The sequence below is a fragment of the Trachurus trachurus genome, assembly GCF_905171665.1.
Source record: "Trachurus trachurus genome assembly, chromosome: 5".
Lineage (NCBI taxonomy): Eukaryota > Metazoa > Chordata > Actinopteri > Carangiformes > Carangidae > Trachurus > Trachurus trachurus.
Window position 1 is genome coordinate 9,395,306 of NC_139896.1, and position 22,154 is coordinate 9,417,459.

Below are 22,154 nucleotides of genomic sequence, written 5' to 3' on the forward strand. Positions count from 1 at the left end.
CAACATGATGACATACAGTATGTCCTGTGAGATTACTATTTTGGTATCTGTTTGTATGTTTTGCTATATTGTTTTCCCCTTGCATGTATATATTTACTGATTCAAGTGGTGTATTATGTCTTGTGTTACGTATGTCTGCGTCTACTGTATGATTGTATCTATGTGTTGTGACTGTATTAGCTCTTTTTGTTTTGTTTTTTCCTTGATGAACTTTGAAGAATATAATAGACAATTTTGACTTAATGTTTGGACTCAAGGAAGAACAGCTATGTTAATCTGCTGATGCTAATGGAGACCCAATAAATGAAATGAAATGTATGTACTGTAAAATGAACAGAGAAACTGTTAATACACTGAGATATCTTAACATTGTGATCAAAGTGCTAGAGTCACATGGTAATATTAGATTTTACAGGATTTCTGCATTAGTATGAGCATTTCATTCACTTTATTAGCTTTAAATCAACATTTCCATCTGGTTATCTGATATGATTCCAGTATATACACAGTATACCAACGATTAAAAAACAACTTCAACATTAAATCATGTAAAATATGACAGATTTCAACCATATTTGCACACCCCAACTCAAACACTGAGATTAAACATTGTACAGCAACAGTTCGGTACACACACACACACACAGGCCAAATAATTACAGTGCCTTTCGCAATCGCTCAAAACCCCATGTGCACTGACATCAGCAGCGGTGCACTTGTAAAAGGTGAGTCATGGAGACTGTCATAGCCGCTCCTTTAGTTACTCATTGACTCTCATCTGTCTGCAGTCTTTACATGTCTTAAATCCGCTTGTTGCTGTCAAGGCTGCAACCGGCGGGGACACAAGGTCATATTCAACATTTACACACCGGCTGCTGCCATCTACTACCACTACCGCCTGAAGGGGTTATTTAGTATTTAGAAAACCACGCAGTCCAACAACACAACTACTCATTTAGCAGCCAAAACCAGTAGGTAGAGCGACACACAACAGTATAAGGGGATTTAATAAAGAGCAGCACAGGCTGTATTACTGAATACTTGGGCTTATTTTAGCACGCTCACTCACCACAGCAGGGTTTAGTTTCTCTTGCAGAATTTCACAGTCCTAAAAAAAAGTAAAACCCTACATTTAACAACAAACTGGATCCAATGAGAAAGACTGTGTGACTGTAGGATCTGTTGTGTAATTACTGCTTCGCATTTACCACAATAACAAGATATGACACTTTGTTAGACACTTGTAAAAAGTCCAAAAGTCCAAGAGTTAGATTCAGAAAATGAATCAACGCCACCATCATCTAGTATTAAATCTGCACCTGCCTTCAACAAACTATAAACAGTTCTGATAATACTGTATTATTACCAAAAGGTGCGTTCAAGAGCAACTACACTCAACCTCCATCCAAAAATAAATCGCTGGGTCAAGAAAGACAAAACCACGGCTGAAGTAACATGGACATGAGACGTACCTTTGAAAAGGACAAGCAGTTACACCCAAGGAAATGAAGAGGAGATAACACAGAGCAAGACGAAGAAGAAGTAGTAGAGAAGGACCGGGGGGGGGGGGGGGCAACCCAAACAGACCGACTGTCTGCCAGGCAGGAACTGCTTCTCTTAACTCTACCATCAGTATAAAGAGCGGGAGATGAGGAGAAGGAGAAGGAGAAGGAGGAGGAGGGGGGAAGAGTAGGGGTAGCTACCGAACACAGGGGGGGTAAAGAAGGGATGGAGAGGTTCAAATTAATGGCTCGGGGGGAGAGTTAGGTTCATCCGGCTCAAACTGCCCCACTGCTATGTCAGGTTGAACCAAGCTGTCTGTCTGCTGTCTGAAAGCTCAAGTTAAGAGTTATTTACTACTCACGCAAATGACGACCCCCCCCCCTCCTCTGGAAAAGTCTGAAGCTGTCCAACTTAGGCAGGCAGAGCTCGTTACAGCACAGGAAGCCGTGATGAGGACAACTGAGAGCAGGCAGAGCTTCTTATCAACAGAGGCATGCCCAACTATGGGAGTGGTATCACAAAGGTATATAAAGGTGTAATCTGCCCCTCCTTCACACTGCGAGGGCAAACTCTGCTTGGGTTACTCATGACTCACAGTCACTTTTAAACGTTACATCTCACGTTAATCTTAGCGCCAAAGCACAACGAGGATCAGATTATTAAAATCCGATCTCTTTTACAACTTCATCCGAACATATAAAAATGTGCCTTCGAGGCGAGGCGAGGCGAGGCGAGGCGCAGCGTGGTATCACCAGGTCTCAGTGGGAACACTGCAAAAACTCAAATGTCTTACCAAGAATATTTGTCTTATTTCGAGTCAAAACAAATCTCATTATACTCAAAATAAGACTCATCACGTTAAAAAGTAGCTTGTTTTTAGACAATTTTTACTTCTTTCAAGGATATTTTTACTTGAAATAAGTAGAAAAATCTGATAGTGGAGCAAGTTTTTCTTCCTTATAACAAGCACAAAAACCCTGTTTTTACTAGCAGATTTTTCTACTTATTTCAAGTGAAAATTTGTTTGAAACAAGTGAAAATGATCTAAAAACAAGTTAATTTTTAGGTGATGAGTCTTATTTTAAGTGGAAAGATATTAGTTTTGACTAGAAATTAGACATTTTGACAAGAAATAAGACAAATATTCTTGGAAAGATTTTGCAGTTTTTGCAGTGTAAAACCAGACAGAGAGGAGACAAGATCAATACCAGATCCACTTCGAGCGACCTGGCGTTCGCATGGCGAGCATGATGATCATGGCTGACATACCAGTTGACTGGGTTTCACAGCACTGTCTCCTCTCTGGACACATTCCATAGAGTTTCATTATGGACACAGCACAGCCCAGTGTTTACACTACTGCAGTGTGTGTGTGTGTGTGTATCTTCATCTCTCACTTGGTTGTAGCAAATTATACCACACCCACAGATATGAAGACACAGAAACAACACAACCGTCAATCTGTATCGTCCATATCAAAGTGTGTTGTGTTGTGTGTGACAGACCATTATACAGACAGGTGAAGTATCTGAGCTCAACCTCTGGTCAAGAGGAAGAGGAAATGAAACTATGAACTTATTTTAAAAAGCAAACTTCTTCAGACTTCTCCTTCTTCACCACATTTCTCACAGTGCAGCTGATTTCTTTTTTACAAGTCTAGTCCGGTCTACATGAACCTCTCATTTTCTCATGCCTGACCTGATCTTCATTAAGTTTTACACATTTACACACAGCACGAACTGAAAAGCTATAAAACCAGATCAGACTAGATCAGAGCACGTCCAGACGTTCACGTATTCACTCTGCAAACATGATAAGAAGAACTGATCAAAACATAGTTAGGATTTCATCAGAGGCTCCACTGAAACGCTGCATAAATACATGGTAAGCAGCATATCTGCAGGACTCCGAGCGAATCCGCCGCTGATGCCAGAACAAAGTTTTTTTTACTGCAGCTGCTGGAGACCACGGTCTTCACAGACATTGGTCCAGATGGTTTACACCAGAGATGTTAATCAACTTAGCTCTGGAGCTGAACTGGCCCTAACCCTGGTTATGAAGAATCTGCAGCTCCAAAATAGAGTTACCGCTGCACAACACAAGCCTGCTGCAGGCTACATGAAACAAATACTCTGTTTGGCCTGTAGGACTCGCTTTAATGTCTAGGACGTCTCGTATTATAATGAAGCAACCCTAATCGAAAATCAACAGCTCATTTCCCTCGAGCACAGTCCTATAATTTAGGGGATTACAAGATAAAGCTGAAAAAGAGAAACCAGCAGCTTCGGAGTTGCCTTCGCTGCATACTAGACATGCTCTGACCCATCCACAAACTACACAAACAACACAGAGGTGTGTCAGCCCCCCTCTCTGCCAAGGGAACATACCATGATACACACAGACTCCGGCGCAAAGCACAGACTTGTTCCCCAGTGACCAAAAATGGGACTACAGTAAAACCAGGAACATCTGAGCACACAGTCTTAAAGATGAGCCTCCTGAATCACTCTGATCCTTTGTGAGGAGATGAGAGATAACACCAGAGATATTATATCATTCAGGACTATGTGTATATTCTATCTAGTAGGCTATGTATGTTTTGGAAAGAGTATATGGAAGGAAACTTGCTTGAAGTAATTTCACATGGGATTAAAACTTCTGTTTGATGGTTTATAGGCACAAAACTGTAAAAACCCAGAGAGACCAAAGTTGCTGTAAAAGCAGGCAGATGTAGGGAGGGTGACAGATCTACTGCTCTACTCCTGGCTTCCTAAAATAGTCCACACCTACATCTGGCCAACTGCCTTCATCAATTAAACACAATCCACCCTCTTCATCTGCAGCCGGTGAGGACAGGAGGGGGGAGAGAAAAAGCCATCACCGCCATCACTCTATGTCCACACTAAACTCTAAAATGTGACACGGCCGGGCACAGCTGGGCTCAAACTACGAGGAATGGCGACAAGAGATAGCGAGGAAGTGTGTGTGTGCGTGTGTGTGTGTGTGCGTGGCGCGCAGCAGGCAAATCCTCAGAGGCTAAAATGTGGGTTGACGCAGATTAAGGAGACTCCCTTCCTCCCAGATGAATGGTGTGCATTTTAATTACACCAACACTACTCCACATGGGGCTCATTACAGGAAAGACAGAGAGGAAGAGAGAGAGAGAGAGAGGGAAGAAAAGGAGGACTGGGATGGCAGAAGAAGGGATGAAAAGGGCAGGAAAATTAGGAATGAAGGGCGGCGGATGCAGGGAAAATGAGGGTATGGAAAGGAAACCATTTGAAGAGTCAAGTATGTGGAGAGCAAAAGGCCTGAACAGATGTTGGATCAGCACTTAAAATTACAACCTTTGCCAGTCAAAAGCAACATCAAATATAAATGGGATCTAATTAGACAGAGTAATCTTAGTGGTGCTGTGCTTTTTAACTCTATGGAGGTTGTTTTTTTGTTTTGTTTTTTTATCAACATGAGTCCTGGACGTCAGAGAGTCAGAAGCAATGTGTCCATTAGCTCTGACAGGACATCCTGTCTGCTTCACACTGCGCACACACACACACACACACACACACACACAATGCTCCAGCTCCTATCAGTGCTGACCAGTCGGTGCACACAGTGAATCAATGCTGTCTCCTCCTCAACACTTCTCGGCTTTATTGAATCCAGCTCAGGGACGAGTTTCCTCTGAAATGTGAAAGTATAATAAAACGCAGCCTGCAGGGGGGGATGTCGAGTCGTGTTTGGGAGCCTGGTGAGCTTCTGGAGGGTTTTTTTTCCCCCTCCTCCTCCTCCTCTTCCCCCTCCTCCTCCTCTTCTTCTTCGGGGCTGATACACAGAACGAGCTTTATCTGAGGGCTCCACAACAGCACAGGCATGAGCTGACACCACGGTGAAGCTGAGAGGATGAATATCAGCAGTAAACCTGTGCATTTCTGTCAGTGCAGCAAGTTAACCTGAGTTCCCTGTCCTGCCTTCATTGCCTTCATCCCCCCTCCTCCTCCTCCTCCTCCCTCTCCTCTGTATCTGATGTGCTGCAAGGTGCAGGGGTGGCTGAGTGAATTCCTAACATGCCACAGCTCGTCCTCCAAATGTTGAGAGAAAGGGCGAGGAACGCACAAAAACCTTGATAAGACAGAGAAGGAGGGACTACAGGCAAGATAGCGCAGATGAAAGAAAACAAAATGTCAGCTGTTAGACAAAAGGCATTTTGGATCTAATCTGTGGTTTCAGTGTAATATCGAATACAAATGTAAAAAAGAAAAGAAAAAAAAAAGCAGCAGCCTCGGTGGTTAAACCTAAACTGACAGCCTTTCATGTGCTGCAGTGAGCGACGCGGCCTTTCAGTGCGACGCAGGCTGACAGGCCATCACAGAAATGATAAATCCGTCTCTTTGCTTTCACTGGAAGAGAGAAAAGAAAATCAGGGCACATGCACTTACGCTTTGCTCCCCCTCTGGGTGTGTGTTGGGCTTGGGCAGCAGAAGGCCTGTGCCTGTGTTCATTTGGAGTGCTTCAGCAGGCGCAAAATTAAATCACAGTGGAAACACACACACACACACACACTCTCACACACACAAACACAAACAAACACCACAGGTACAGCTGTAGAACAACACTGCGTACAGGTGCCTCTCGGCCCCGGCTGCCCACACAGACATACCAGAGACAGAAGGAGGCATCTAGCCCCACTATAAATATAAATACCTCCCACCGCCCGACCCTGACCTGTGCTGCTGCGTGTACAGTAGATGATGAATGGTCGTGACGTTCAGGACAGACCACCCAACCGGCCTGTGATATGTGTTACATTATATTTTGCTGTACTCCTTCTCTCCTTATAAACTGTGTGACGAAGAGCCGGCTTGAAGTTTTTTTCCTCAAGCTCAATGAAGTGCTGCCACAGATGCCGTGAAATGGAAATGGCACCACAGCACAGCAGCCCACACTGGCGATCAAGTCGTAGAGTAGAGTAGGACTCTGCCTCTGCAGCAGTGACTGAACTATTCAATAATACAATTACACCAAGTCTGTTTCAGACACAGTCAATTCAAAAACTTAATACAAGACCGACAGCCCAGAGAGCGTATAGGCTACTGTATGCTAACCAAGAACACTGCAAAAACTCAAAATCTTACCAAGACTATTTGAAGAGTTCATTTGCAAAAGCAGATAAGTGCCATTTTGAAAAAAATGAGCTGAGGCTTTGTAATTATTCTTTGCTAATTATTCTTTTCAATAAAACTTTTTTTTTTTTTTAGATATGTCTGTTTTGTTACATCTCAAAGTCACTCAACTTTGGTTTGACTGATATCACCTTATGTAAATTAAAAATTAAAAATGAAGATTCTGGAATTTTTTAAAAACGGAGTTATCTGCTTTTGCAAATGAACTCTTCATTTGTCTTCTTTCTAGTCAAAACAAATATCATTTTACTTAAAATAAGACTCATCACGTAAAACGTAGCTTGTTTTTAGACACTTTTTACTTCTTTCAAGCATATTTTTACTTGAAATAAGTAGAAAAATCTGATAGTGGAGCAAGTTTTTCTTTCTTATAACAAGCACAAAAAACTTGCTTTCACTGGCAGATTTTTCTACTTATTTCAAGTGAAAATCTGTTTGAAACAAGTGAAAATGATCTAAAAACAAGATAATTTTTAGGTGATGAGTCTTATTTTATGTGGAAAGAGATTAGTTTTGACTAGAAATGAGACATTTTGACAAGAAATAAGACAAATATTCTTGGAAAGATTTTGAGTTTTTGCAGTGAAAGAAAAGCAAACTGACTGACGCTAGACTCTGTGGGTGGTGATATGACTATTCCTGTATCATTATGACTTTACAGTGGGTTTGCATGATGATTTTCAAAATGACACTCCTAAGATTCTGCATGAAGAGCGAGCTGATGCTTAGTTTCTGCAGCGTCTCTGGTTCACTTCTGGCAGACGACCTTTGTTGCACATCTTTTTTTCTTTTTTTTTTGCTCCAAATCCAAATCTTCTCCCGTCCATACAGCATCTTACCCAGACAAGGCTCTGGAAAAAGCTAAATGCCAGCAGGCAGCTGTTTACAGCAAAAAGCTATGATAAATCAACTTACCAGCGCAGCACCAAACAACAAACAGACACAGTTGAGTGACTAGACGGAGGATTTAGGAGCTAAAGGAGTTACTGGAGACCAAAAAACAAGGCTAAAAACAGAGTGAATACTGGACTTACATTCGTCTTGTGGCCATAAATAAATGCAAATTACTGAACATATAACTGCGGGATGTAAATAAGCCACTGCTAAGAAACCATATCAAATACAGAGGTGAAAATATTTCATTGTTGTGTTCACAGCTCGTTTCCTGCGGCTCAGAAAACGACCAATTTGGTTTCAGCTAGACTGCTACCACTCTCATAATAGCTGAAACTGGTCAAGGGTCAACAACAAGCACGGCTCTGTCGAAAGGTCAGAAATAGGCCGAACAGCATCTCTTCTCCAACTCCCATTCATTTCCCAAAAAGTACCACTTCTTCTTTAATTACAGAGTAACACACCGATTATTTCATTTACTTTAAGCAAACACATTTTATTTCGATTCCTTCATACTTTTTAAATAAGCTTCATAATAAATTGATGTTATGCTATTTACCGTTAAGTCGTCTGACAGGGTGCAGCCAGCTCACCACATGCTGTCTGCAGTGCGCGCTCACACGTTTGACACCTCATCTCTGTACATTTCTGAGCGTGAAAGTAACACGTCTGATCTCATTTAAAGGCTCTGACCTCGACAAATATGCATCAAAAAAAAAAAAAAAAAAAGCTGTGGTCAATAAGGTGTCAAAGTCTGTGGGTCGAAAATATCTTCAAAAGCAAACATCACCTTTTTAAAAAGGTCGTTAAAGGGCACGACAGCAAGTAGACGATCAAAATTCCTGCACTATATCATTCCGAGTCATTTTTTCGTGGCGATCCATCTACGTGGCTCATTATCTGCAGCTTTCCTCGGTCCGGTCTCATCTTTGAGTCCTTTTCATCTCCCGCAGCCGAGCCGACGGCGATTCTGCTTTTGCTCTTTTTGAGCACGTTTACCTCACTGTGGATTTCATTTACCTTGAATTTTGTCTGTTGATTAACCATTACCCAGCATCCAACTGAGACTCTGGATCGTTTCTTCATTAATATATAAATATATATTTTCATCATCTTCCTTATTTTAAGCCTGAGGCAGATCCAATAATATGAGAGCTGCTTTGACATTGTTATTTTATGCAGCCTAGTAGAAAAACATACAAGTGACAAATGATCGCCAGGAAGGATATAGTTTTACATTGTCATCCATCACACAATATCACTTCCTCTTCTGTCTGTTTTAAGATCGCCGCTGATTACATTTGCTTGATGCTTTTTCTACTGTTTTAATCCTCCCGCTGTTGCTCCCGTCTGGCTTGTGTTTGCACTGTGTTTTAAATCCTTGATGCAAACAGCTGCTCATGGGGGACAAAGAACTTGTCTTCTAGTGACCAGACCACAATCACCTCATTTGAAGAAAAAAAAAAAGTAAAACCAGTGATGAATATTTCAGCGTATGAATAATGCATCAACCTGAGAAGAACTGAGGGAAATAAAAAAAGGGAGAAAAGAGTTTTTGTAACCAAAATACAAAGACTCTTCTCTTCCTGATTCTCACCTGCCCCCGGCCCGGCCCACCCCCCACCCCCCACCCCCCCACCACCACCACCCACCACCACTTCCCCCCCCACCCCTTATTCCCGGCAGTCAAAGGCACACAGAGCAAAAACAGAGGTAGTTTGTGGGCGCAGCAACAGCTTTCCTGTGGTTTTTATGTTGACCGTGTGGTTGGTACGCTACGGTGAAACGCTTTAAAAATGTTTCAGCAGCACCTATGAACAGGATGGTGCAGCATTTATTAAAGACAGTATGAACATTGTGGTGAGGATGTTTCGTTTTAAGTGCACATATTATGAACATCTACATCTACATCTTTTACCATAAGCTCAAACTACAGACTGGATAAAAAAGAAACTATACTAATAATAATAATGATACTAATTTCACTGAATATCTCTACAGTCAAGCCATTCATACATATACTGTATGTTCTCAAGTGGAGTGAGGAAGTACAACACTCCTCTAGACTATTGTTGTGACACTGATGACATTCATTCATTCATTCATTCATTCCTTCAGACACCTTTTCCTGCTCCACTGCCAGACAGGAAATCCTCAGCACTTGTCCTGTGGCGATCATCATGTGACTCTGCCCGGTGAATAACGCTGTAATTGAGGCCACAACTGAGGATGACAAACTGTTTTACTCCACTTGAAGCCAGCTGATGTTTCAAATATAACACAAACTGCCTCCCATTCATATAAAATGATAGATTGTAATTTCTAAATCTTACACAGGTGATGCTACACAATAAGGATCCATTAAATGAAAATGTACTTCCTTCCTTCATCCACACAGTGATAACATGCAGGAATTTGGCAGGTAAATCTTAGCAGGTTAACATTTTAGTTACAGTTTCATCTGAGCACATTTCATCCTTGAACGATTTGGAAACGACTGTTCAAGTCCTTAATGACTTTCCTCCCGCTCACTACGGTCGTAACCCATACCCCCAATTAGTGTCATAAAAATAAATGGCTGCAGAGACAGATGGGATGGATGGATGGAGGGGATGTGATGTGATGGATTGAAGGGTATTTTCTCTGCTTTTCCTCCTCCAGTTCTGTCTGGTTCTGGTCTTTTCGGGGCTGAAGTAGGTCACAGCACCAGAAACAAGCTGCTCTTTGTCCCCCTCCGGCAGGACGAGGACAGAGGGAAGAGGATGGAAAAGGAAGGGATAGTGAGGTCTGCAGAGCAGGGCCGAATGATTCCACTGGAAAACAATCAGCTCTGTCCGGGTGCCAGAGCCGGCGTATATGTGTGTGTGCGTATATGTGTGTGTGTGTGTGTGTGTGTGTGTGTGTGTGTGTGTGTGTGTGTGTGTGTGTGTGTGTGTGTGTGTGTGTGTGTGTGTGTGTGTGTGTGTGTGTGTGTGTGTGTGTGTGTGTGTGTGTGTGTGTGTGTAAATTCTCGTTAAGCCTACACCCTTATAAACCTGTGGGGTAGTAATCCTGCCCCAGCATCACTGATGTTGTCATTAACCCGAGTGGGGTCTAGATCAGACCTCCTGAATGATCCTCTTTAACAAGCCAGATGCTGATTGTAAATCCAGCAGAAGCATAAGCAGTCTGAAACACACACACACTCACACACACATACACACACATAGACACAACCTCACTTTCTCCACCCCCCTCCTAACTTCCCAATTCATCAAAGGCCCTCATTGTGATGTCTTTATATCCCAAATAGGGCAGAAACAGAAGTGTGCTGCTGTGACTATTTAAACCTATGGCGCAGCCAGAGGAAACCTGCTGGGCTCAAATCCATTTCCTAAATAAAAGAGCGATGAGCAATCCGAGCCTGCAGCCACGCCGACCGTACAACCTCTTAGAAAAATGACATTTAGGAGCCAATTAGAGGAGGAAAGCCTGCATGCAAAAACCAAACCACGCACCTTTGCGTTTGAAAGGCCGTGTGTGACATTTAAAAAAAAGCTCCATTTCACATGACTTATTATAACACCGGAGCAAAGGACTGCTATTTTAACGGTTGGTTCCTGTTTGTGTGCCATGCATGCTGCTGCACCGATCACGAGCGTGGGGTTCTATTTCTACGATGCAAGAAATTGTGATACCAGCTGTTTTCCCATTACAGCTCGCATCAGAGGATCAGCAGCATCACATCAAGCGTCCTGTCAGTCACTGTCAGGATGCGCAGGGATGAGAATCCCACCGAAGTCAACAGGGAGCCCAATTCATCAGAGCACAGCAGGATGGCGGAGGGGCTTATTACAGCTCCAGGCTTTTATATATGCGGATATTTATACACCTAATATAGTGTGATACTAAATATTTCATAGGCGCACCTTTACTTTCTCATCCTTTTGCCTCATTTCTTCACTGACAACATGCTACATCAAGCTAATGAGCTGCTGTGGTTGCCGGGAAACAGGGAGGAAAACATAAAAAAAAAACACAACAAGAAAGAAATCCATGATTCAAGAAGATTAAAAACCAGTTCCTTCTGCTCCGAACAAGGAAGTTAACAAAAATAGGAGGATGAGGAATGCGCGCAAGTTGTGTGTGTGTGACTAACATCTTGTCTGGGATGGCGATGAGACCTCCTGACTGCTACTACTACAACAGAGGGGTCACTAAGGCCACTTCCTGTCATGAAACATGTGTCTCACTTGGTGGAGAAGCGTCCCGATAAAAAGGGCTCATTGAGCTCAGCTGACAAAGAGCCAGGCGGAGAAGATGAGCACATAGACTCACTAGTATGTTGTGACATGTTTGACTATTGCTAAACCTGCACAGATCCTCAATGGAGACAGATTTCTGTGAGCCTATGTGTGTTTTTTTTCTTCTTTTTTTTCAGTTTTAAGGTTTATTTCCATGTTTCCACTGGTTCCAAAAAAACCCACAGTAGCTGCTGGGATATCGACCCTGCAGGCTGTTGTTATGGTGCGCTGGGCCCATGAGAGATGACATGACGGTTGGCTGAGTGTGGAGCTGTTGCTGCTTAGTCAGCTTCCCCTTCAGAGCTGTCTGTCCACACCAGCAGTCTGTGATGAGGAGAGAGTGTGTATGTATGCATGTGTGTGTGTTTTACTGTGCACACACACCATATGTTTCAAAGCCCTGCAGCATTTTCATTTTAAAGTTAAACAGATGGACTACTGGTACTGGAGGAGATGCAGGCAGGGGGATTGTCTCAAGCCTTCTGATGCTACATTGATTCTGTGTGTGTGATTTATGTGCATGTGTCAGACACTAGAGACTTATCATCCAGCGTGAGCAGCAGCCCCCTTGTTGCATTTTAAGCCCAGGGTCACTGGGGGATGTAATCCGCAACAACAACTTCACAAGAGGTTTTTTTCTCCCTTTTTGAAGCAACACAAAAGTTAACTGGAGGGGATGTTTGATAATGAGATGGTTCAAGTTCAAACTTAAAGGGATAGTTCACCCAAAATTCAAATTTCACTCATTATCTGCTCACCCTCATTGTCGACTAAGGGCTGGGAGAATTTTCAGAGTCCTCCGTGCCTTCTCTGAGTTACAGGGGGGGGGGGGTCCGCGCAGCAGTATTTGTCCATATAATGGTTGTGAATGGGGCTCACTTTTCTACGTCCAAAAAGACACACCAAAAAACATCCAAATACCTCCATACTGCTCGTCTGTAATGTCCCTCTTGTATTGAAGCCCCGACATAAGAAATTGTTCCGAAAAAATTAAATAAGTCTATATTTTAAGCTTGTTTGTAGCGGAAGCTCCCAGTGTCTCAGTTCACTGCTCTTCCTGTGTCACCGGCGGAACAATTTCTCATGTCGGGGCTTCATTACAAGAGGGACATTACAGACGAGCAGCATGGAGGTATTTGGATGTTTTTTGGTGTGTCTTTTTGAACGAAGAAAAGTGAGCACCATTCACAACCATTATATGGACAAATACTGCTGCGCGGACCCCCCCGTTACTCAGAGAAGGCACGGAGGACTCTGAAAATCCTCACAGCTCTTAGTCAACATGAGGGTGAGCAGATAACGAGTGAAATTTGAATTTTGGGTGAACTATCCCTTTAACCCCAGTGGTTAAATATCACACGAAGGAGCGGGACTATAACAAGAGATAGAGTCAAATGTGTCGACCTCCAAACTCACTGCAGCCTCTTCCTCTTATAGAGCAACTCAACAGCATCTTTTTGTCAGAGACCGGAAACAAACACCCAGGTGTTTTAAAACCCCAAGCTTTTCTCTTAGATACACCGTCCTCGACTGACAGCTGAGATTCCCTTTTTGTAAAGGAATCGTCCAACTAACAACACTGTTTGTTGTTCACAGTCTGGGCAGGTGTCAGATGACGACATCGATACCGCTCTCACATCTTTTCAGTAAACACGTTGTAGCATCCGGTGGCCAGTTACCACGTAACCACAACATCCACGGTTTGACTCCAAAAAAAATCCCCCTGTCTTTAGTTTCAGGTCACATCTCCCTCTATTAAATAAATAAATAATGCAAATGCTCAGCTTTGGCTCCATATTAAACATGAAGGTATTAATCAATACTTCCCAATATACCACACTGTTCCTTTGAAGTCTCTCTGTGGAAGATCACATGAGAAACAGCTTCTGTTTCTGTTTGCATCAACAACACAGTGGTCAGATATGTAACTTCACCCACAACCGATGTTCCCTAAAACTTGTTTGCAATCTGTAGGCCTATATATGAGGTCCATCATGCATTTTGTAAGTAGAAACCCAACCTCAAACGTTCAGTAGTTACTCTACTGTGCTGCTGCATCACATGATTATAATGCAAATGAGGGAGAAGTTTGAACTGCTACTGGGAACAACGGAGCCTGTCGAGGTTTTGTTGTCAGTATAAAAAGGAAGAAATGAGGTTACAACACAAACCGTGTCCCTGATAAAACCACAACTCAGGCGTAACCAAACATCTGTGTCACAGTCTCACATACAGCATTTTGTTGGGGGGGTGGGTGACAAGCGTCCACATGTGAATTGTCTGATGTTTCTTTTGCTGTATAAACAATGAACCAACCTAAATTTAGACATGGTTGTGTATCTAGGCTACATCAGATCTCACTTTGGAGTTAGTAAAGCCGTATTTCGCCTACGCCCACTCTGTGAGTGACATTTCCAACGCTGCAGCTGCTGCGCTGACAAGGCTCTGGGGAGGAGGGGGGGGGTGTGGGGTCGCTTCACTTCAAATGACGCCACTGAAGTGACGGTGAAACAAATCACAGGGAAGAGAGAAACAGCGCAGCTACTGTATATGTGCTGTCGTAAAGAGAGAGAAAAAAAAAGGGAAACACTGAAAGGTAGTGCGGATGAAAGTCGGTAAAAGGAAGTTAACTTTGGAGGCTGTTTGACATTCATGTCTTGTTGGTGCAGGCCCGGAGCAGTGAAGCACGGAGCAACGCTTGGCAGCGCTGATAGCTGAGGAGGGGAGGTCAGAGAAAGTTTGCCTCAGAACATGCCACAGCCTCTTAACTGCAAAGACTGCACAAATAAAAGCAGCCATAAATGACATAAATCCAAATCTAGCATCATAGAGGAATAAAAAAAAAAAAGACTTGTGTGTGTTAGCAAATACCAATACTGGCTGGCAGTTAAAAGCCCTGATAACTGCGAGCGATCAAGCATTACAATCTGCCTTGATGATCCAAATCTTCCTAAAGGCTAATCTGCTCTCCTGCGAACTCAGGCAGCTTTAAACTGTCAATAGATTGCAGCCTGCAGCTTCCTATGTGGTTCACCACAGGAATGATGGGGAGTGGGAGGAGAGAGAGAGAAAGAGAGAGAGAGAGGGTGGGGCAGTGCAGTGTTTAAGAAGGATAAATTCTGGCTGAGGCCCAATCCCTGCATGTGGGCCTGATCCACCCCGACACCCTGCCTGCCTGCCTGCCTGGGAGCGGTGTCGGTCTGCTCCCACGGCCGGAGCTGGAGGAGGAAACATTAGGAAATAACAACAAACTGAGTCTGTGTATATAATGTGCAGACATCACAGGGAAGATGGCCACAACTTACTTAGCACACCTGCCAGCCAGAGTTGCTGCTTTTATATTATATATAGGGAGCATTTGGGGCATAAAATGCTAAGAATGAAAAATGAAGGTGTGGGACAAGGGGGACAGAGCGCCGCTGGAGGAAGGAAGGCTCCTCTGAGCTGCTGCCTCAGCGTTTGAGAAGAGAAGAGAAGGACGCTCCTCTGCTAAAAATACATTTAGGTTTCGTCGTCCTCTGCGGCCTCCCGAGGTGCAGGGATCCTCACGCTCTCACTCACTTCACATCTTAGCGGGGTGGAGTGGAGTGGGGGCAGCGCTTCTCCAAATCCTCAACTGCATTTAAAACCGTATCATAATAACATCACCAAGCCTTCTAATTTTCATAAACAAATGGGAGATTAAAAAAAAACTTCCCTGGCTGGGCGACCGACTTCCCATGCCGACACCAGCAATCCGTAATGACAGAGCTCAGACGAAGAGCATCTGTATCTTGTGTCTTGTGTGCCAAACTTTTACAGGTCTCCGCTTAAAACGATGACAGAATTTACAACCCCCTGTGACATGGTAATTACACTTGGGTTGTGTAACGCTCCTTTTTTAAAGCAGCTACTTTAAGGGGAAAGCCCTTCACTCGTGTAAACTGAGAGGGGATCCATAAATATTGACTGGATATAGAATGACCCAATATTCTTAGTGCCGCCGTGTCTCACTCCCAACGCCGATGTGTCAACCATACAACTGGGTTTTGGCCCAAATTAGACGCCGATCTGCAGCACCATGGTGAGAAAAACTTCTCCCATGAATTACCTGCAGGTCACAAAGGAGGTGGAGGGAGGAGGAGGGAGGGGGGAGGGGTGGTGATACTTTCTGGATGTCTTCTCCCAGACATATATCATCTTTGACTTTACGAAAAGCATCCTGGTGTTTTTTTAGAATCCGATGAACCCGACTCCTTTGATGCTTTTCACAGAAGTCTTGCTAAACTTAACCTAACAGTTGCCAGGGTAAAAAAGAAACCAAAAAAAAAAACTCAAAGCCTCAACACTAACTTCTGCTTTAACAGTCATTGTGGGCAAATTAATTCAAAACCACTGCTGATCATAATAGCACTATACTGTGCAAGATGCATTACTCAAACAGCTTCCTTCTGTTTTTTAATGCACTGTGCACTGAACACAGTCTGAGTTGCTGCTTGTTTAATGTATTTCTTTACCCCAATGAAACACATCCAGTCTCATTTTGTCATGCAACTCTACATGCATCAGTGAAAACAAAGCAAGCAGTTTGAGTGTGGTGCTCGCCTGGTTCACAGCGAGAATTTTTGAGATAACTGTTAAGTTAATTACAAAAGGACCTGTCACTTTAAGTGTGTTGTGTGTCTCAACAGCTTTGTGCTGAGCTCCACACACACACACACACTCACACACCCTCGCTGTCACCATAACCTGCCCTCAGGCACTACATTTTCCACTGTCACTGAATGTGCCATGTTACAGTGGAGAGTTATTATCTTCTCCCTCCTCACACACACACACACACACACACACACAGGCAGGAGGGACAGCACCACCGACTGTCCTCCTGGATTCATCAGCTGGTTATTATAGCCGCTTTATAAATGCCTATGGATGAATTATAAAGCAATGGAGTCTCACACACACAAAACTACAGCTCTGGAAAAAAAATAAGAGACCACTTTCACAAATGTTTCTTAAAAGCATCTCTACATGTATGACAGTCATTCTTTTCTTTTCTTTTTTAAATTCCAACACAAACACAACTCATTCTATTTAATGAGACACTGATGAGGTGATCAATCACCTGAACCACATCTGGTTTTATAGGAAGATTATAAAAACCACTGCTGGGATTAAACATTGACATTATTATCCCACAAAAACTGATTTATAAACTCTTCCTGAGTTAAAATATTCTCGCCGCACGCTTCTTTGCATTATTACTATTCAAGGTCTGAAAAGACTTGATATGTTTTGTTATTTAGACTAGTTTAGTCATTTTCAGCCAATAAAAGCTCTAAATGACAATATTTTTATTTCAATTTTGGGAGAAATGTTGTCAGTAGTTGATTTTTTTATTTAATTTTACTCAAACACATACCTATAAATAGTAAAACCAGATAAACTGATCATTTTGGGAGTGGTCTCTTAATCTTTTCCAGAGCTTATATTGATCACAGGTTTCACTGCTGTGACCATCCCACCTGCAGGAAAACAGCCACTTATGTAACTCTGGCCATCAGGGGAAGGGGGAGAAGGGGAGAAGGGGGAGGGAGGGGGCAGCTCAGTGGGTCACTGTCCCATCAGATGCAAATAGAGAATTTATTAATTTCTATTTCCATCTATGAGGATGAAAAAGTTGCAGCAGCACCTTCATGCCTGCTTCACTGACGTGGTGGGTTAATTCGCCCCCCACACCCCCACACACACAAGAAAAGAAAAAAAAACCCAGGCAGCGCGGATGGAGGCTCCACGTCCACTCCAACATGCTCCCACCACCACGTTACAAACGGTGGGAACATGTTCATTTCAGCTCATAATCGCAAAGAGACTGGCACCAGCTGTTTTTCTGTGTGTGAGCACGCGCCAGGGCCTTTTGTTTAACCTCGCGCGGAGCTCTGCTGAACCTGGAGAAGTTAAAACAAAACCTCCACCTGGACGTTTTGTGTAAACACCGCTGACCCAAACACACATCGGTTACAACACTGGTACCGACCTGCTCGGAAATAGGCTACACACATTCACATTCATTCGCTCCAGCGTTGTGAGCATTGTGTGGTTGTGTGGTTGCACTCACACACACAGAGAGAAACACACAGACACACACATGCATGCGCTGCTTTAATGTTGCGTTCACGGCGAAGCGAACTTACCTAAATCATCCATGTTGTGCCGGAAATCGCTCCAATGCTGGGAACCGGACCGGTGCTCCTCTGTCGACCACAGCCGGACTGTGAGCAGCCGATTTCAGCTCCTGGTCTCCGGGTCTCCGCAGGCGGATCTAAAACCTAAAACCTAAAACCTAAAACCCCCTCCTCCTCCTCCTCCTTCTCCTTCTCCTTCTCCTCCTTCTTCGATGGACGCGGTGAAGTTTTCAAGTTCCTCCTGCTGCTCGACGAGCCTCAAACACACTCACAGACACACACATACTAGTACACGCATACACACCACCACACATACACACACATACCCAGCTGCCCCCCTCCGGAGTCTCCAACAGTCCACATCCAGCCGCCCCCTTCCTCCGCCTGCCCAGCGGCCGCAGCGCGCAGGGGCCAGCGACACCTAGCGGAGACTCGGAGACCCACATTCATGGATTTAATTCATACAGTCTATCTATGATTTAATTACAGATTCTCGTTAATTGTTTTGGCTCTTTTTTCAAAATATTGTCTAAACATTTTCTTGACAGTATCTGCTGAAACTGTCACTCAGTTTCTATTGCATGGTTGTGAGTCACCAGGAACGTTTAATTTACATTTCAAAACATAATATTGGCCACAATATAATGTAGTAATATAATATAATTGAATGGGTCATTTTGCATGTGATGCTTTAACAATGAAAGACAATTGACAATAACAATGAGGATCAACTGATCAGTTTTGATCAATGAGCTATAGGCCTATACAAGTTGTGCAAATTTGTGGAGAACTGTAGCCTACATTAGGTCTGTTGCACACATGGCCCATGCAATGTGAATGAATGAATGAATGAATGAATGCAAGTTTATTTGAACACAGTAATAAAGAAAAAGAACAAAAAAAACAATCCAATGCGTCAACATACAATAAATGAAAAAAATGAGAAATTCTGATATATTGTGGATGATAAACTAATTGTTCAGAGGTTTGAGCTTAATGTTTTGAGAATTGAGCCAAAGTGAATTAGAAAAACTGCAGGTTCATTTGGTTAATTGTAACCCGGTCAAAGCAATCACATTATTGTCTACTTCACAACACTGTTTTATTGAAAAATGCATTCACTTACTTGCGCACATATTTTGCACATTTCATTTACACATTTTCATAACTGGTTACTGATATTTTTCATTTTAAACTTTATCATTGACTCTTTAGGGGAAACAGCTGTATAGGCCTGGACAGGACAACAGCGCCCTCTGGCTGTGTGTGTGTGTGTGTGTGTGTGTGTGTGTGTGTGTGTGTGTGTGTGTGTGTGTGTGTGTGTGTGTGTGTGTGTGTGTGTGTGTGTGTGTGTGTGTGTGTGTGTGTGTGTGTGTTGACAGTTTCAGTTACAGTGTTTTCTGTTGTTTATTCTGCTCCGTAGTCTGTTCAGAGACACTGAGATGAGGCATTTCAGAGAATGAGACAATGAGTTGACAGCTTTTTACAGCGTGTAGCCTCACATAATAACATTGAACCAAAACCAGTCTTAATCCTATCTTGGTTGACTGGACTCACCACATAAGCTTCAATATTTCTTATAATAACACGTCAAAATCTATATCAAAAATAAATTGGACAGATTTTGGAATATTTATGAAATTAGTGGGGTTTGGTCTGAATACAGCACTGTTCTGTGGTTATTACTGGCAAACATATATGCCTCTAAGTGGATGCCTTCCTTCCTGTTCGTTAAGTGCTCTACTCCTGGAAATCCTCAACACAGACACTCACTGACACTCTCACAATGTTTGCACTTGCACTTAACGCACATTTTTCTGATCATTCATTTTCTGATCAGTCATTTTATTTACATCTTTTTATTTATTCATTTGCAGGGGAGGGTTATATGAGTGCAGGGATGTTGCGAGTAGGCCATTCAAACTGTTTACCCAGAAAATCTCCCTCTTTTTCACCACCCAGTGTTGGCAGGTATGGACTTTTTCTAACGTCATTCATTGATAAATTCCACTAGGAGTTAGAAACCTGAAGTTGAACTGTAGCTGTCCTACCTACCTGGAGTCATTTTAGGATTTCTAATTTCCAGTCTTTCCTCCAGTTTCCTGTCTGTCATGTCTCCTCTGCCTCCCTCTGCTTTTCTCTCTTTACCCTACTGAATGTCTGCTGAATGATAGATGAGACAAACAATGTGAATCTGAAAACAACAGTGAGAAACAGGCAAACAAACCGAAAAACTGCAAGTGAAGAGTAAAAATCTAAAGGAGAAACAAAACATCGGATCTTAGTTGGCGGGACCAACATGATTTAATATTTACACAATACAGAGACAAACTGTTTCCAGCTATTTGTAATCCACATACAGTGGAGGTATCTGTATCTCTTTGGTCTTCCTTGGTCCATGAGCTATTTTTATGGTCACATCCCACCAATAAGCACTACAGCAGGACCAGAAGTGATAGATAACTGACTCACAGCAGAAGGAGCACAACTTGACACTTCTCACTGTAAATTCATCAGTTCTGTTACAGATTAAATGTCACTGAAGAAGCACTGTATTAAATCCTAATATGAGGCTGAATGAGAGGGCGGTAATTGCACCATCAGCACACTGTAAAAACGCTTCCCCTGATCAATGATTGGTGTAATATTCCTACAGGGACTTCCTACAGACTGCGTTGGACTCAGCAGTGAGATTATAGTGACCTAATGACGCCTTAGCTGAGCATCCTAATGCCTTTTGTGTGATCTCAACAAGATCTCTGTTCAAAATCTCATTTTTTATCCTGCTGCCTGGTGATTTATATATTTTTTATTTATTTTATTGTGAAGGACGTATTTGAGATTCAACCATTAGATGACCTGCAAATTTTATTTTGTGGATACAGAGAGCACAGTCCCTTTGTTTTTCTTTGGCAATGTCCATTGTGCTTGTTTCATGTCTCATTGTCGCCAGCAGCCACTAGAGGGTGTTTGTCTACAAAGTTTTACAGATGCTCAGATTGAATGAGTCACCACTCAGCTTCTCTGCGTCAACAACGCTGCTGTTGTCAGTAAAAGTTTAACTTTTAATTGAGCTTCAGTGAACTTCATCAACTGTGCACTGCTGCATATTTAATTTTTTTTTTCACTTTCCTTTCCAACTTGGTCTTATTAATTTCAAGGTAACAGTTTTGTTATTCTATCATCTATAATATTAATGTAATCAGTCTCAGCATTTTTAAAATGAATAAATAAATAAACAAGGAGCAGAGTTTTGATTGGCTCCAGGGCTCACATACAGCTCTGTGTCCCAGGAAGGGGAAACAGGGAAACAGGGAGCTCATGCAGGCTGAGAACTGCTGACTCAGACTGGGTGTAGCGTCGACTGGTGGGAGGGGAGACGCTGGGGAACTATTGAACCTAATAATTAACATGCAGTCTGAGGAGGAGGTCGCCAAGGAGCTCCTCGGGAGACGATGACATTTGTCCTGAGATGTTTAAGACCATTATAGGGGCTGTGACTATGTGGAGGTGGGACAGTATGTGGTTGCTCACACTGTTAAACCTCCCTGTTTCTATTGTGTTCTATTTGCTAAAGTTTCATCTTTATTCATATATATATATATATATTTTTAATCCCTCCTTCTTGTTTTTGCACTATACACAAATCCAAATCCATATATATGTAAAGAAGACTTTGCAATAAAAGGTTTTCTAATTCTGATTCTGCTTTTAAAGGGCTGTAGCCGGATCTATATCTGTTTGCTATGTCTGTACCGCTCTCAGCTAATGGCCCAAACACTATGCTATGTCATGCTATATGAGAGTCAACCAGGGAGTGCTTTAAAACAACACTCATCCATTTAAGGCCTGTATGATGTGACCGAGGTTAAAGCGACAATGTGCTGCTACTCCTCACCCCCCAAAACCCCTCTCCCTCCCTTCTTAATGGCCACAGTCTGTTTCTAGAGACTGTTTAAAACAGGACACATGATGATGTGAGCTCAAATGTCCGAGTTGATCCAAAACACTTTATCCCTCACCACTCCCTCGGTTCCCCCTCATCCCCAGAAGACAATACTTTAGTCCGGGGGGTTGACAAGATGGGTTGCCCTCTGCCCCCAGCCGCCCCGGTCTGGATTTTCACC

The 22,154-nt window shown here is 42.9% G+C and overlaps 1 protein-coding gene across 2 annotated transcripts in view; it reads right to left on the minus strand.

The window, feature by feature from the left end:
• LOC310986643 (paxillin-like) overlaps window positions 1-18,325 on the minus strand; it is a 31,801-nt gene extending 13,476 nt beyond the window's left edge. For both annotated transcript variants that reach the window (XM_083972655.1, XM_083972654.1), the window contains exon 1: window positions 18,037-18,325. In XM_083972655.1, coding sequence (XP_083828781.1) covers window positions 18,037-18,049 — 13 coding nt within the window. In that variant the 5' untranslated portion in view covers window positions 18,050-18,325. The remainder of the gene's footprint in view (window positions 1-18,036) is intronic.
• Between the last annotated feature and the right edge of the window lie 3,829 nt (window positions 18,326-22,154).